Raw genomic sequence first — 12,584 nt, 5'->3', positions numbered from 1 at the left:
TTAGGTTATCCAAGAGTGCCCAGAGAAGCCTGGGTTACATGCATAACTGGAGGGGGGGGTGGAGAAAGAAAGCAATCTAAATGCTCAATAATGAGGGAATGTTTGAATTGTCGAACATCAATATATTGTAATTATTTAATTATATAATATAATTATATTATAAATATAATTATATAAATTATGGATAATATAATTATGATTAATAAGTGTGAAGAATATAAGGAAATGTAGAAAGAGCTTTACGAAATAATGACTGTGGGGAGGGGGTGGGAAGGTGGGAAATAGAGCCAAAAGAACAAAATACACAGTTAATATGATCACAGAAGAAGAAGAAAAGTGACATTAATGAATGGACAAACAAAATACCTTGCTGGAAGTTTAGAAGGAGTGACTTAAAAGTTATTTGAACATTTTATGGGTTGAATTTCATTTGTATAAGTAGCTACAAAGCAAGCTTAATTTATTGTATTGGTGTTCAATTTGCTTTATAGTAAATCATGAAAAATAAAATAAATGAATACATAATGAAATTATAATTGAGATATTATCCCTAACCCTCAAGGAGATTACAGTAGGAAAGAGGATATCACATAAATACAAACAGGTATTATTGTATAATACATGTATGATAACTATAGCATAGAATCCTCTACTAAAGTCTTATTCCAATGTTTTACCCTGGCACAGAGGTGACCCTGGGATCTCAAAGAACAAACTTTAGCAGGTATTACATAACTCTGAGCATGGGCCCATGATAGACCATGTATGTCTGTTTCATGAGGTCCAGCCAAGATAAGTTAGGAGAAGCTTCTCTTATCTACAGGTTAGCCACAGGGGTTGGATACTTTTGACCACAGCAATTCTATCTACTAAGGGAGGATCTCCTTTGGTAATCTGTGTCTGTGGGAAAAATATTCACACACAAAAAAAATCATGGATGCTTTTGAGGAAAAAGAATACAATAAGGGTATAAGAAATAAAAAGTGATGAGTAAGGTTAGGGAAAAGAAAGATCATTCCTGACTGGGAGCACCAGAGAAGACTTCCTTAGAGAAGGTGGTGTTTGAGCTGGGTCTTGAAGTATGCAAGGATATTTTTTGGCACAAGGAATGGCATGAACAAAAGCATGGAAATGGAGAAATGGGAATGTTTGGAATAGTCAGTAATAGGGCAGTTTGGCTGAATTATAGCCTAAGCCAAGGGATATAGTATGAAATAAAGACAGGAAGGGAAGAAGGCACTAAATTGTGGAAGGCTTTGAAATCCAGGTTAAGGAATCTTACCTTTATTTGATAGTCAATAGGGAACCACTGAAGGATCTGAGCAGAGAAATATGGCCAGATTTGTGCATAAGGTAATTAGTTGGCAGCGGGTAAAAGACAGTTTTGGTATAAGAAAAGACAGAAGTTAGACATTCTAATAAGGAAACTGGAACAATCCAGGCAGGCAATAATGATAGCCTGTGTTAAAAATGGAAATAGAAGGAACAGAAAGGAGTGGGTGCATAAGAGATATCTGACAGAGATGATATGACTTGCACTTAACTTTGTTTTGAGTGAGGGAGGGCTATGCAGGTCACCAGTCTCACTTCCCCTCCAGAGCCATCTGAATCCAGTGAGCAGATATTCATCAGGATGACTTGAGATAACCCAGGATGAGGCAATTGGGGTTAAGTGACTTGCCCAAGGTCACACAGCTAGTGAGTGTCAAGTGTCTGAGGTGAGATTTGAACTCAGGTCCTCCTGACTCCTGCACTGGTGCTCTATCCATTACACCACCTAGCTGCCTCTGATAGTAATAGAATTAATAGGACTTGGTAGAAGACTGGATGAGGAAGGTGAAGGGCAAAGTATCAAAAAGAAAATATTAAGGTTTCAATTATGAGTAATTAGGTGATTGGTGCTGCCATTGATAGAAATATGGAAGTCAAGAGGAGGAGACATTTGGGGGGAAAAGATAAGTTCTGTTTTGGATATGCTGAGTTTGAAGGGCTGGTGGGACTCTGGGACAAAAATGTCTTGTAAATACCTGAATTAGTGCAATAAAAAGCCAAAATGTTTCCTTGCTTCTGTTTTCTTCCCATATCAATCTATTTCCACTCTCTCCCTACTTCAATCTACCTTTCCTACAACTGCCAGAAAAATCTTTCTTATTTTTCCATCAGTTGCTCTGGTTTCAACACCATGAACATCCTGCTTTCCCCAGAACAGGCTTATCACTTCATATCTCATCATCATGAAGGTTGAGTCAGCTTTGATACCCAACACCTTCAGTTGCCTCTCCTCTCTGATTGGACGGCTGGAGGGTGGAGCAATAAATTCCTCCCCAAATCTTCCCTATACAGCTCAGAGCTTCCCAGGTAATTTCATTTTCTATTAGCAGCTCTGCTTAGTTTTGACTCCATGAGCTGGTACTCCCTGATTGCACTCACACCCCACAGCGTTTTAAGTTTTCCTTTGTGTGTTGTCCTCTCCCATTAAATTGTATATGTAGGGCAGCTGGGAGGCGAAGTGGATACAATGCCAGACCTGAAGTCAGGAAGACTCATCTTCTCAAATTTAAATCTAGCCTTAGAAACTTACCAGCTGTGTGATCCTGGGTATGTTCCTTAACCCTGCTTGCCTCAGTTCCTCTGTAAAATGAGCTGGAGGAGGAAATAGCAAAGCACTCCAGTATCTTTGCTAAGAAAACCCCAAATGGGGTCCACAAAGAGTTGGACAGGACTGAAAAACACAAAGCACTAAGCATGGTGCCTGGCACATAGTAGGCACTTAATAAATGTTTACTGACTATTTTACAAAGATGTGATCATGCGCCCAAATCTTCACTGACTTCCTATTACCTGCCACATAATTTAGAAACTTCTTTGGCTGGTATCCAAGGCTCTCTACCAACTTGGCACCTACCCACCTTTCCAACCTTTGCAGACTTGTCTCTTGTTGGTCTTTTTCACAACACACACTATGCTCTAGCAAAAGTAGATAATTTCATATCCCTAAATAGCACTGGGTTCTCACACCTCTAGGCTGCTAGCTCAGGCCATTCCCCATACCCAGAACCCCTCCCTCTTTTAATTAGCCATCTTTTAAAGCTCAATGTGAAGCTACCACTTTCACAAACAATTGATAATAACTTTTTCCTGTAACTTAAGAAAGCAATATTTTTTTTTACAAGGTGTTCCAAAAGTGTTAGGGCAGACTTTTGAATACTTTGTAATGGGAGCAGGGGTGAGAACTGAAGTGGGGAAGCTGGAGATAGGAGCTCAGGGGCACATCATATTGGTGCCATTTCTCTCAGCAAGCAGGTTGAAGGCGAAAGGGAATAGTGACTTTTTTCTGGGAACCACAAAGACCCTCAAATAACCTATCATTTTTCCAATTAATCAACAAACATTTACTAAGCACTTACTGTATTCATGAGGTGCTGGGTATATCATTACAAAGAATGAAATCCCTCCTTACAACAAACTTACATTCTGATTCCCAATGCCCTCCCTGTCCACCCTCCCCTTTCCCCAGAATCCTCCCTTGCAACAAAAACATGTAATTAAACAAAACAGAGCAACAAATTGGCCATGTCTGACAACCTATACCTCATGCACCTGTCATCCATGACCTTTCCACCAAGAGGAAAACAGCACGTTTGACTACCAGTCTTCTGAAATCAAGACTGTGATCATGAGAGGAACACTTTAAAAAAGTGACTTAAATGAGGCCATGGTGCATAGACGGGGAAGTTGTGAAGCAGAGATATCAGACTGTGGTGCTACAGCCAAATGTGTCTCTTCAGAATTTTCAAAGCTCAGGCATGAGGCAAGTGTGGGGGAAGAAAGCTCAACATTTTTTTTTCATTTCAATTTGAATTGATGCTATCTGTGATTGAAAATATCTATGATTTTAATCAAAGCATCCACATAGAAGTAATGGATGAATAATATCTGTCAGTTCTATTCACTATACTAAATAAATTATGCATTATCGCTTTTGGAAAAAAAATGACAGAAACCTTATGTTAACGATGCTGGTGAATGTTGGCACTCACTCTGAATCAAATCACATTTACTGTGAAATGCAACTAGAAGCTCAGATTGCCAGGATCATACTTTATGTATTAATCTATAATGGCACCCCTTCTACAACAGGGGATCCCCCCCTTCAGGATGTCTCCTTAAAAAAACAATCTGCAAACAGAGGCAAACAGATCAATAGCATCCTGGTATGGAATTAGTGGATAGCACCCTTCCATCCCTTAGCAACCACTTAGATTTCTAGAAGGGCTAATCAGAGGGTGAGATGACATGAGGGGGCTGTCATCTGCATTCCTGGAGGAATAACCCAGGCCGTTGACCCACTGAAACTTGTGAGAATAGAATCCATGTCAAATGACGGTCCCAGGGAGGGCCTGAGTTATGAGGGACTAGGCATCCAGAATCCACAAGGCACTTTTATTAGGGGACTTCCTTGAGGTTAGGGATTGTCTTTGCCTTTCTTTATATCCATAGTACTTAGTACAAGCGCCTGCCACATAGTAAGCACTTGATATATTAATACTCTGATTAATCCATTAATTACTTATTGACTGATGTGTTAATAATCAGGCTCCTTAATTTTTCAAATCTTGATTCTCTGCACTAGATTTTAGCCTTGGGTTTTCTGTGGTGGAAGACAAACAGGACTGGTTCCCAGTGACCAGGGGATCTGGTGACTCTGGCATACCAAAGGGTGGACAGTGGGAGCTGTGTGCCCTGGTTGCACAAAATTAGGGGTAAAATTATCTGCAGATAATTTTAAACCAACAATAAAACTGATAAACAGTCTGCTTTTTATTACTATCACGTGCCAACGATTCTAAACAATGTCAACAATAAACTACTCCTCTCCCTAAAAAATTTTTGTTTTTAAGCAATTTCTGTAGGATGGAAGTTGGCCCTGAAACACTGTCAGAAACCTACATTCCAGACTAAGTTCATAAGTGTTCAAAGTGTTTGGACTCGATTCAAAACAGTTTGTCTCCAAACCCTTGGGTCCTACATATTCTTACATTTAAATAGTAGATTCCACATGAAGAGATAGCCCAGTGATTTCCTGTTTCGGTGATCAGAAACTCCTTCCAGTTAATAACTTCTACAGATGGTATTTTTTGGTACCTTTCCCACTAGCGGCCTTTTGCAAATTGTCCTGTGCTTACTCCAACAGGTATTTTAAAGACAAAGAAAGTAAATTTGAGGTACTTCAATTCTGTCCTTTCCTGTGACTGCTTAGAATTTCCATTTGTGTTTAAAATTTTTAAAAAGTCAAATGGAATACAATATTTTTCTCTTGGCTAAAGCAAATTTAGTTCATATGTGAAACATATTATTATAGCACTTTTGGAGTTGAAATTTATACTTTTTAAATTAATCATTGTAAAATTAAAGAGCAGGTCAAGAAGTTATAACATTGTATTGGTGATAGAATGTAATAGTTAGGTTGTTACCTTTTGCAGACATTTTGATTCTATTAAAATTCACTTGTGAAATGAGATTTCTATGAATCTCTGCCCAACTTATCCTTATGTTTAAGATTTTGAGAGTGTGGCTGCCAAGTTACAAACCCAGATTTTCTTGCCTTCTGAGAAGGGAAAAAAGTCCTACAGTCATGGGTGAATAGGGAAGTCTTAAAATCATTACAATGTGTACAGACCTAGCTATTTAAAATTTGCAAAAACACTTTGTATGTATTACTTCCGTTGGGCCTCCAAGTAACCCTAGTTTACTAGGACTACAGGTATTGTCACCCCCACTTTATAGATGAGGAAATTGATGCTCAGAGATAGTATGGGAACTGCCCATTTTCACAGAGCCAGTAAATATCAGAGCTACTAGTCAAAACTGAGCCTGCTGGATTCAGTCTGGCACTTGTACGTTCTTGGAAGCTGATTCTATATAACGACTGCAGTGGAAAGTGTGCTTGAATTGGGAATCAAAGAACCTGGGTTCAAATCCTGGATCTGCCATTTAGTACCAGGGCTCCGATTTTTCTGGGTCTCTGTTTACAAATAATGTACAAGGAGAGGATTGGATTAGGTGGATTCTAGAGTTCCTTCCGGCTCTAAATCTATAACCCAGGGATCCACAAGAAGGACAATCCAAGCTGCAAAGGAAGGATATTCATTTCCTTTTGGGCAGTTTCAGATTTTGGAATAGGCACAGACACACACACCCTCCTTATACTCCCAGAATCTAAGCTAGGAGGAACCAAATCCCTCTGCTAAACTGAAAAAGCAGCTGATACACAAGGGTATGAGGTTTTCTCTATAAGGAAATTTGTTCAAGGGACTTCACCAAAGGTAAGTGGTAGGAAGAGGCCTCAATTGCCAGTCAACCAGGTATTACAGAGAGAAGCTAAGCAGATGATAAAGTGACTCTGAAGCATATTAAATGACTTTGGTTCTTAAAGCAGGATTTGATGAGCAATGAAAATGATCAAACAAAACTAGCCTCTCACCCCAAAATGATGAGACCCAAAAGGACCTTCTCCCTCCACTTACTGAGACATCTGTCACCTCACTTAACTTTCCTGTCTGTCCTGGGATCTTTCCAGAGATTCCCTTGAGGAAGTGCTGAGCATTGCTGGCCTCTTACTGGGGGCCTGTGGAGCTGGGCTGGCTTCTTCTGACAGACACACATGAGCTTTGTGATCACTGTACCTACCTCTCCATTGGCATCACAGGCTGTGTGTGTGTAGAAATAATCTTTGTCGGTGCAAGCTGGACGCAGCTTGCAAGAAGAGGATCCTTGTTCTACAAATCAAAAGCAGAGGAAAATACCATAGCGTGTATTAGGAATACAGAAGTCTTTCTTGAATGCTTTGTGAGAGCAAACATTTCACCCACACAGGTGCTGCTGAGAGCCCACACCTCTCCATTTCTCCCTTCCCTGCTAAGGCCCCAAGCAGGGTCAGATAAATGGCACCTGGTTCTCTTATTACTAGCTTGTAGCAAAGCATTGATTACATCAAGTGGAAAGATGGCTGGGCTTGAAATCACAAGACCTGGATTGGTATTCCAAATGTGTGGCTACTGGCTAGGTGACCTAGGCAAGTCACTTATCTGCTAAATTTGTTTCTCCATTCGTATAATGACAGTATTGGGCTAACTGACCTCCAAGGTCCCATTGAACTATAGATGTGGGATTCTCAGAATGACTATCAATCACTGAAGATTTATGGAGAATGGGGTGGTGGTGAAGACAGTCATGGAATCAGCTTGGCCAAGGGACTGGCTCCAAATAGACATGGGCTTATTGTCCTATCAGATCTTTGCAGCACTCTCCTTGTAATCTCTGCCTGGGCACAGCACCTTTCTCCTGCTCCATGGTTAAAGAAAATTATGTCCCCTTCCTATGATCGTTTCACTACTACCTATGGGCTTCTTCTCATACATACTACACTGAGTCACCGAGCTTCTGTAAAATGAGAGGGTTAGACTAGAGCGTCTTTAAGGTCTGTTCTAGCTCTCAAAGCTACAACCACATGTCAGGAGTGCCCTCTCACCCAAGTCATCAAGTAGTCTCCATTCCATTAACAAAGAATTTCTTTTCCTTCTTCTATGAAATCTTTCCAAACTAATCAGAAGAGGGGTGATAGCCTCCAACTCTACTAGAGTTTAAACTAAAACTCTCCCATCTCTCACTTCCACCACCCTTGTATTGCTTTTGATACTTGGCTTGAAAATTTCATCTAGCATATATTTTAAACTCGTGTATTGGGTGCTCATATAGATCCATATCTGCTTCCAGTTTTTAGATCCTAGAAGGCATAGACTGCTTCTGTGTAACTTTCCTAGTACAAGACCCCAGACACTGCAGAGGCATTTAACAAATGTTGGTAATGATGATGAGAAGCTTTTACTATAGCAATGACACAGATCCACGGTCTACCTGGCCGAATTCACAGAATCCTTGGCCTCCTTCAAGACTTCTTTCTTGCAGGAAAATTTTCCTTGATCTCCCAGCTGCTAATGCTTCCCCTTCTAAGGCTACCTTCCATCTATTCTGGATGTATCTTATATCTACCTACTTATGTACATGCTTTCTTGTAGGATTCCATCAGCTTTGGAGTCCACCTCATCAATGACACTCTGATAGGAGGCTAGAGCCATGGAAGCCAAAGCTCCATTTAAGGAGCTGAGCCCATACATTTCATTTCTCACCTGGCTGTACTACTTCGGGGCCTCTGTGAGTTCTTCCACTATGTGGGGGACCTTCCCCACCCCAGCCACCTACCCCTTCAAAGGCTTTTCAGCTGCCCTCTGTGTGCAGTCTTCCCTTATTGGATTATATGCTCCTTGAGGACAGCGACTGTCTTTTGTTTGTATTAGTATCTCTAGCAATTAGCCCAGTGACCCGCCCTTAGCAAACCGTGATGGATTGTCTCCCCCCATTAGAATCTAAGCTCCTGGAGGACAGGAGCTATTTTCCCTTTTTCTTTGTGTCCCCTGTACTTAGTACGGTACCTGGAACATACTAATTGCTTAATAAATGATTGTTTGCTGGCTTAATGCAGACAACAAAACAGCACCCTCTCATCACCCCCAGGCAAGAAGTGGCTTCCCAAATGCTCCTCCTCCCCCTCCTCCATCATCACCAAAAGCTGTTAAGACAGGAGCTCTGCTGACTGCATGCTTTGGGAGCTTCCCTCAAAAAACAGATATCCATCCCGGCACTCCAAAGCTCCAGTCTTATTAGCACCCCCAGGGTGGAATTAATGGCAGAGAAGCAGCTGGTGCCTTCTCAGCTCATTAACTAGATTAACAAGCTAGAGGCCCTCTTAAGAAACAAGGCTAATGGATCTGGAGTCTCTTGAATTTGGCTGATTTGATTCAAAAAGGATTGGGGAAGATTTTGAAAATGAACTCTTTCCCAGGACCCTTGAGGGTTAGGGTTTTGTTTTTTTTCTTTCTCTCTCCCTCTCTCAAGTGCTGGACCAAACAAACCACCTGGTTACCTGCTGAAAAATAACATCTGTATGACAAGGAGGGTTTCTTGGGCTTGGCAAATATTTGCTCTGTGTGACAGCCGAACTCCTGGCTTCATAAAAATGCTGCAGCTGTTGGCCTGCTGACTAGCCGTCTTGTTGGATCAATAATTAACCCAAATGTCATGGCACATTCAATTTTCCTGGTTAGAAGGTCTCAGTGAGTCACATAAATGGGGTGCCACCAATTTTTAAAAAGAAGAGAGAAACTGGATACAGGGTTTAGTAAGGGAAGCGACAATAATTTGAGCAGGGCTGGTCCTGGTGAACCATTTCTTCCTTTTCTCACAACCCCTCCCTTTTTTAAGGTGCCTCTAGCTATGCCACCCCACCAAAAACGTCAACAAACTCATTAGCCCTAAGAGGTTAGGGAACTCTATCTCTGTGGTATTTGCAGGGTGCTGATAAATACGAAGTAATGAATCTACTAATGGTAGAATTTCAGTCATTTGTCAAGGGAATAGTTTGGTTAGATGACCTTTTGGCATCCCCTCTCCTCAAATTCCAAAAGGCAGGTCAACAAACCCTCTGCTTCCGTGAAAGGCCAGACTGGGTCAGCCACTGGTCTGGGATGATGTATCCTTTGGTTATTTATTCAATCTCCATGCTGATTCAGCATCCTTGGAAAAGACAGATCTCCTGTAAGCCTCATTTTAGCCTCCATAAAGTGGATCTATGCCATAAAAATCAAGGAAATAACTAAGTGTGAACCTCCCAGTTTACAGCAGTCCTTAGCTCTGCCAGTATTTCAACAATTCAATTTCACAAGCACTTATTATCATCTACTTTTTCCTGGGCACTGGGGACATAAAGACAAAAAAAAAAGTCGTTTTCATTCTATCAATTAATCAGTAAGGATTTAATAATAGCCTACCATGAAACAAGCATTATGCTAGGTACTGGGGGTCCAAAGACAAAAGTGAAACATTCCCCGCCTTCAAAATGCTTACATTCTATGGGGGAGACAACACATACATATACAGGCTCACAGAAAATAAACACAAAGTAGATACAAGATAATTTGGAGCTTGTAGCTGAGGGGATAAGGAAATGTTTCATAATGAAGCAGGCCCTTGACCAACTGGACTCTATTTGTTTCAAAGAACATTTCTCAGTTGAAAACAGCCAGATGAACATAAAGTTACAATCAAAGAATTACAGGATCATTTTATGTTACAGTTGGAAGTGACCGCAAAGGTCATTCTCGTCCAACCTCCAGATGAGGAAATAAGCTCAGAAGTTAAGGGGCTCATCCAAGGCCACAGAACAAAGTAAGTGGAAGAGCCAGGCCTGGAGCCCACGTATTTTGGCTTCAAGCCCGGTGTTTTTTCAATTACATACTGAGTTCTGAATGTAGTTGATGAGGTGCTTGGTTGCATGTACTTGGGCCCCAATTCAAAAATCACACTTCTCTTTAAAAATCACATTTCTGCCTAGCCTCAAAACACTATCCCAGGCAGTTTCTCCCCAGCCCAAGGACACAGCCTGCCCCAGCAACAACCATTATCTCCCTTCCTGCTATCGTAGCCAGCTACACCTATAGAACTCATTAGAGAGTTCTAGAGTTATAGAACAGGCTGCAACTGGGTCATAATGACATTTACTACTCACTGACCAATCATATGTGTCCTAGACTTGGATATACCTATACTCCTTCTTACTTTTATCTCGTCTAACAAGATACTGATGAGAACAACCTGGTTTTTCTGAGCCAGCCCCGATGGCTTGCTTGACTTAGGGACGAATCAGACCTAAAACCACACCTTCAGGTAGCCCCGCTTGGGCTATTTCCCAATGAATTCTGTGTAAAATACCTGTGCAGTGGTTACCAAAAGTGCATGTTCCTTTAAGAACTGACCACTCCTTAACCACTCCCTAATCCCACCCCAAAATACCTAGTTAGCATATTTGGTCCAAGTGATACTATAGAACATTCTATAAAAACTTTCCCTGTACCCCTCTAAGGTTGCAGGTTCCCTAAGAACTCTTGCCTGCTGAAAAGCGTAATAAATCTTTACCTTGACTTCAACAATGCTTGAGTCTGTGAATTTTTCTCCAGATGACCTGCCCCTGGTACCCTGGTCTTTGTGGGGGTCTCACATACCCCCTTCAGTCCTCATCATAGTCAGTCACTGTATTACCTTAATGTTTTAAGGAAGCTGGAGGCTCAGTAGATCCAAGAGCCCACCCTGGAGTAAGGAAGACCTAAGTTCAAATTCCACCTCAGACACTTACTAGCTAGGTGACTCTGGGCAAGACACTCAAGCTCTGTCTGCCTCAGTTTCCTCAACTGTAAAATGGGGATAATAACAGAACCTATCTCACAGAGATGCTCTAAGAATCAAATGAAATATTTATAAAACACCTAGCCCAATACCTGCCACCTGGCAGCTGCTATTTAAATGTTTATTCCCTTTCCCTTCTCCCCATTCTGCTCCTTCTGTCCATTATGATGCACTCTGGGCAGCCAGGTGGTACAGTGGATAGAGTACCAGTGCAGGAGTCAGGAGGACCTGAGTTCAAATATCATCTCAGACACTTGACACTCACTAGCTGTGTGACCTTCGGCAAGTCATTTACCCCAATTGCCTCATCCTGGGTCATCTCCAGTCATCCTGATGAGTATCTGGTCACTGGATTCAGATAGCTCTGGAGGAGAAGTGAGGCTGGTGACCTGCACCGCCCTCCCTCACTCAAAACAAAGTCAAGTGCAAGTCATGTCATCATTTCTCTGATGGCATGGTCTTCGGCACCGAAGGACTAACATGAACAATGATGCACTCCAAACTAAAGTGCTAACCACATTCTCCATAATCCAGAATTTGAAAAGACCCAATATCCTATTCAAAAGATTTACATTTGAGCACTGACTTCTCAGTCGGAGTCAGAAGAACAGAATCCTAAGATCCCGATTCTCAAACTAACCCACAAACCCAAGGCTGTAAGCTAATTTACATCATCAAAACAGACCTGGGCAATTTTGCCAGAGCCTTGTCATTCAAACTATTGCACAATTGGTGGGCTGGAGAGGGGGCCTAAAACCGAGAACAACAAAGGCTGCCATTGATAGAGGCACAGGAGGAAACAGAATAAGAAATCCAAGTGGAAAAACAGGAATTTAGACATACAGAGAAAACTATTTGCTTGCCAGAACTAAACATTCTTGTTCCTGCCTAAAGTTAGGCTAAGCTGGCAAGACCTCTGATCATGAATAAACACATTTCATTTTATCAGTAGTGAGTGAGGCAAGTCAATTTCCATTCTTAACTGAGCAAACATTCTAATGGGTTATTTGTGAATATGGATTTGTGGGTGAATGTGGTAGGGTGCTTGACAGCTTCTGGGACTAAAAATCTTTGGATGTATATTTGTTGGGTCTGAATTTGGCTGTGTAAGGAAGAAAAATGAGCAAATTGCTATGAGTAGATTGGGGGAGAGGGCTCAATCTAGTCATTTCCAAAGCAATCAATTTATTTCAGGTCTAGTCCTGAAGATGGTGGAGGTTGGGCCCAAACAGGTATTAGAACTGTTTTCTCCCTTCTGCGTCAGTCCGTGGTCTTCTCTCCTTGCC

General features: G+C 41.4%; 1 protein-coding gene across 7 annotated transcripts in view; it reads right to left on the bottom strand.

Annotated features, from left to right (window-relative positions):
• The window catches only part of ELAPOR1 (endosome-lysosome associated apoptosis and autophagy regulator 1), a 110,396-nt gene that overhangs the window by 24,417 nt on the left and 73,395 nt on the right, over window positions 1-12,584 (bottom strand). For all 7 annotated transcript variants that reach the window (XM_072644226.1, XM_072644229.1, XM_072644224.1 and 4 more), the window contains one exon: window positions 6,691-6,779. In XM_072644226.1, the coding sequence (XP_072500327.1) occupies window positions 6,691-6,779 (89 nt within the window). The remainder of the gene's footprint in view (window positions 1-6,690; window positions 6,780-12,584) is intronic.

This window comes from Notamacropus eugenii, chromosome 2 (genome assembly GCF_028372415.1).
Source record: "Notamacropus eugenii isolate mMacEug1 chromosome 2, mMacEug1.pri_v2, whole genome shotgun sequence".
Classification (NCBI taxonomy): domain Eukaryota; kingdom Metazoa; phylum Chordata; class Mammalia; order Diprotodontia; family Macropodidae; genus Notamacropus; species Notamacropus eugenii.
The sequence above is the reverse complement of the archived record's forward strand: the minus strand, read 5'-3'. Positions and strand labels throughout refer to the sequence as shown.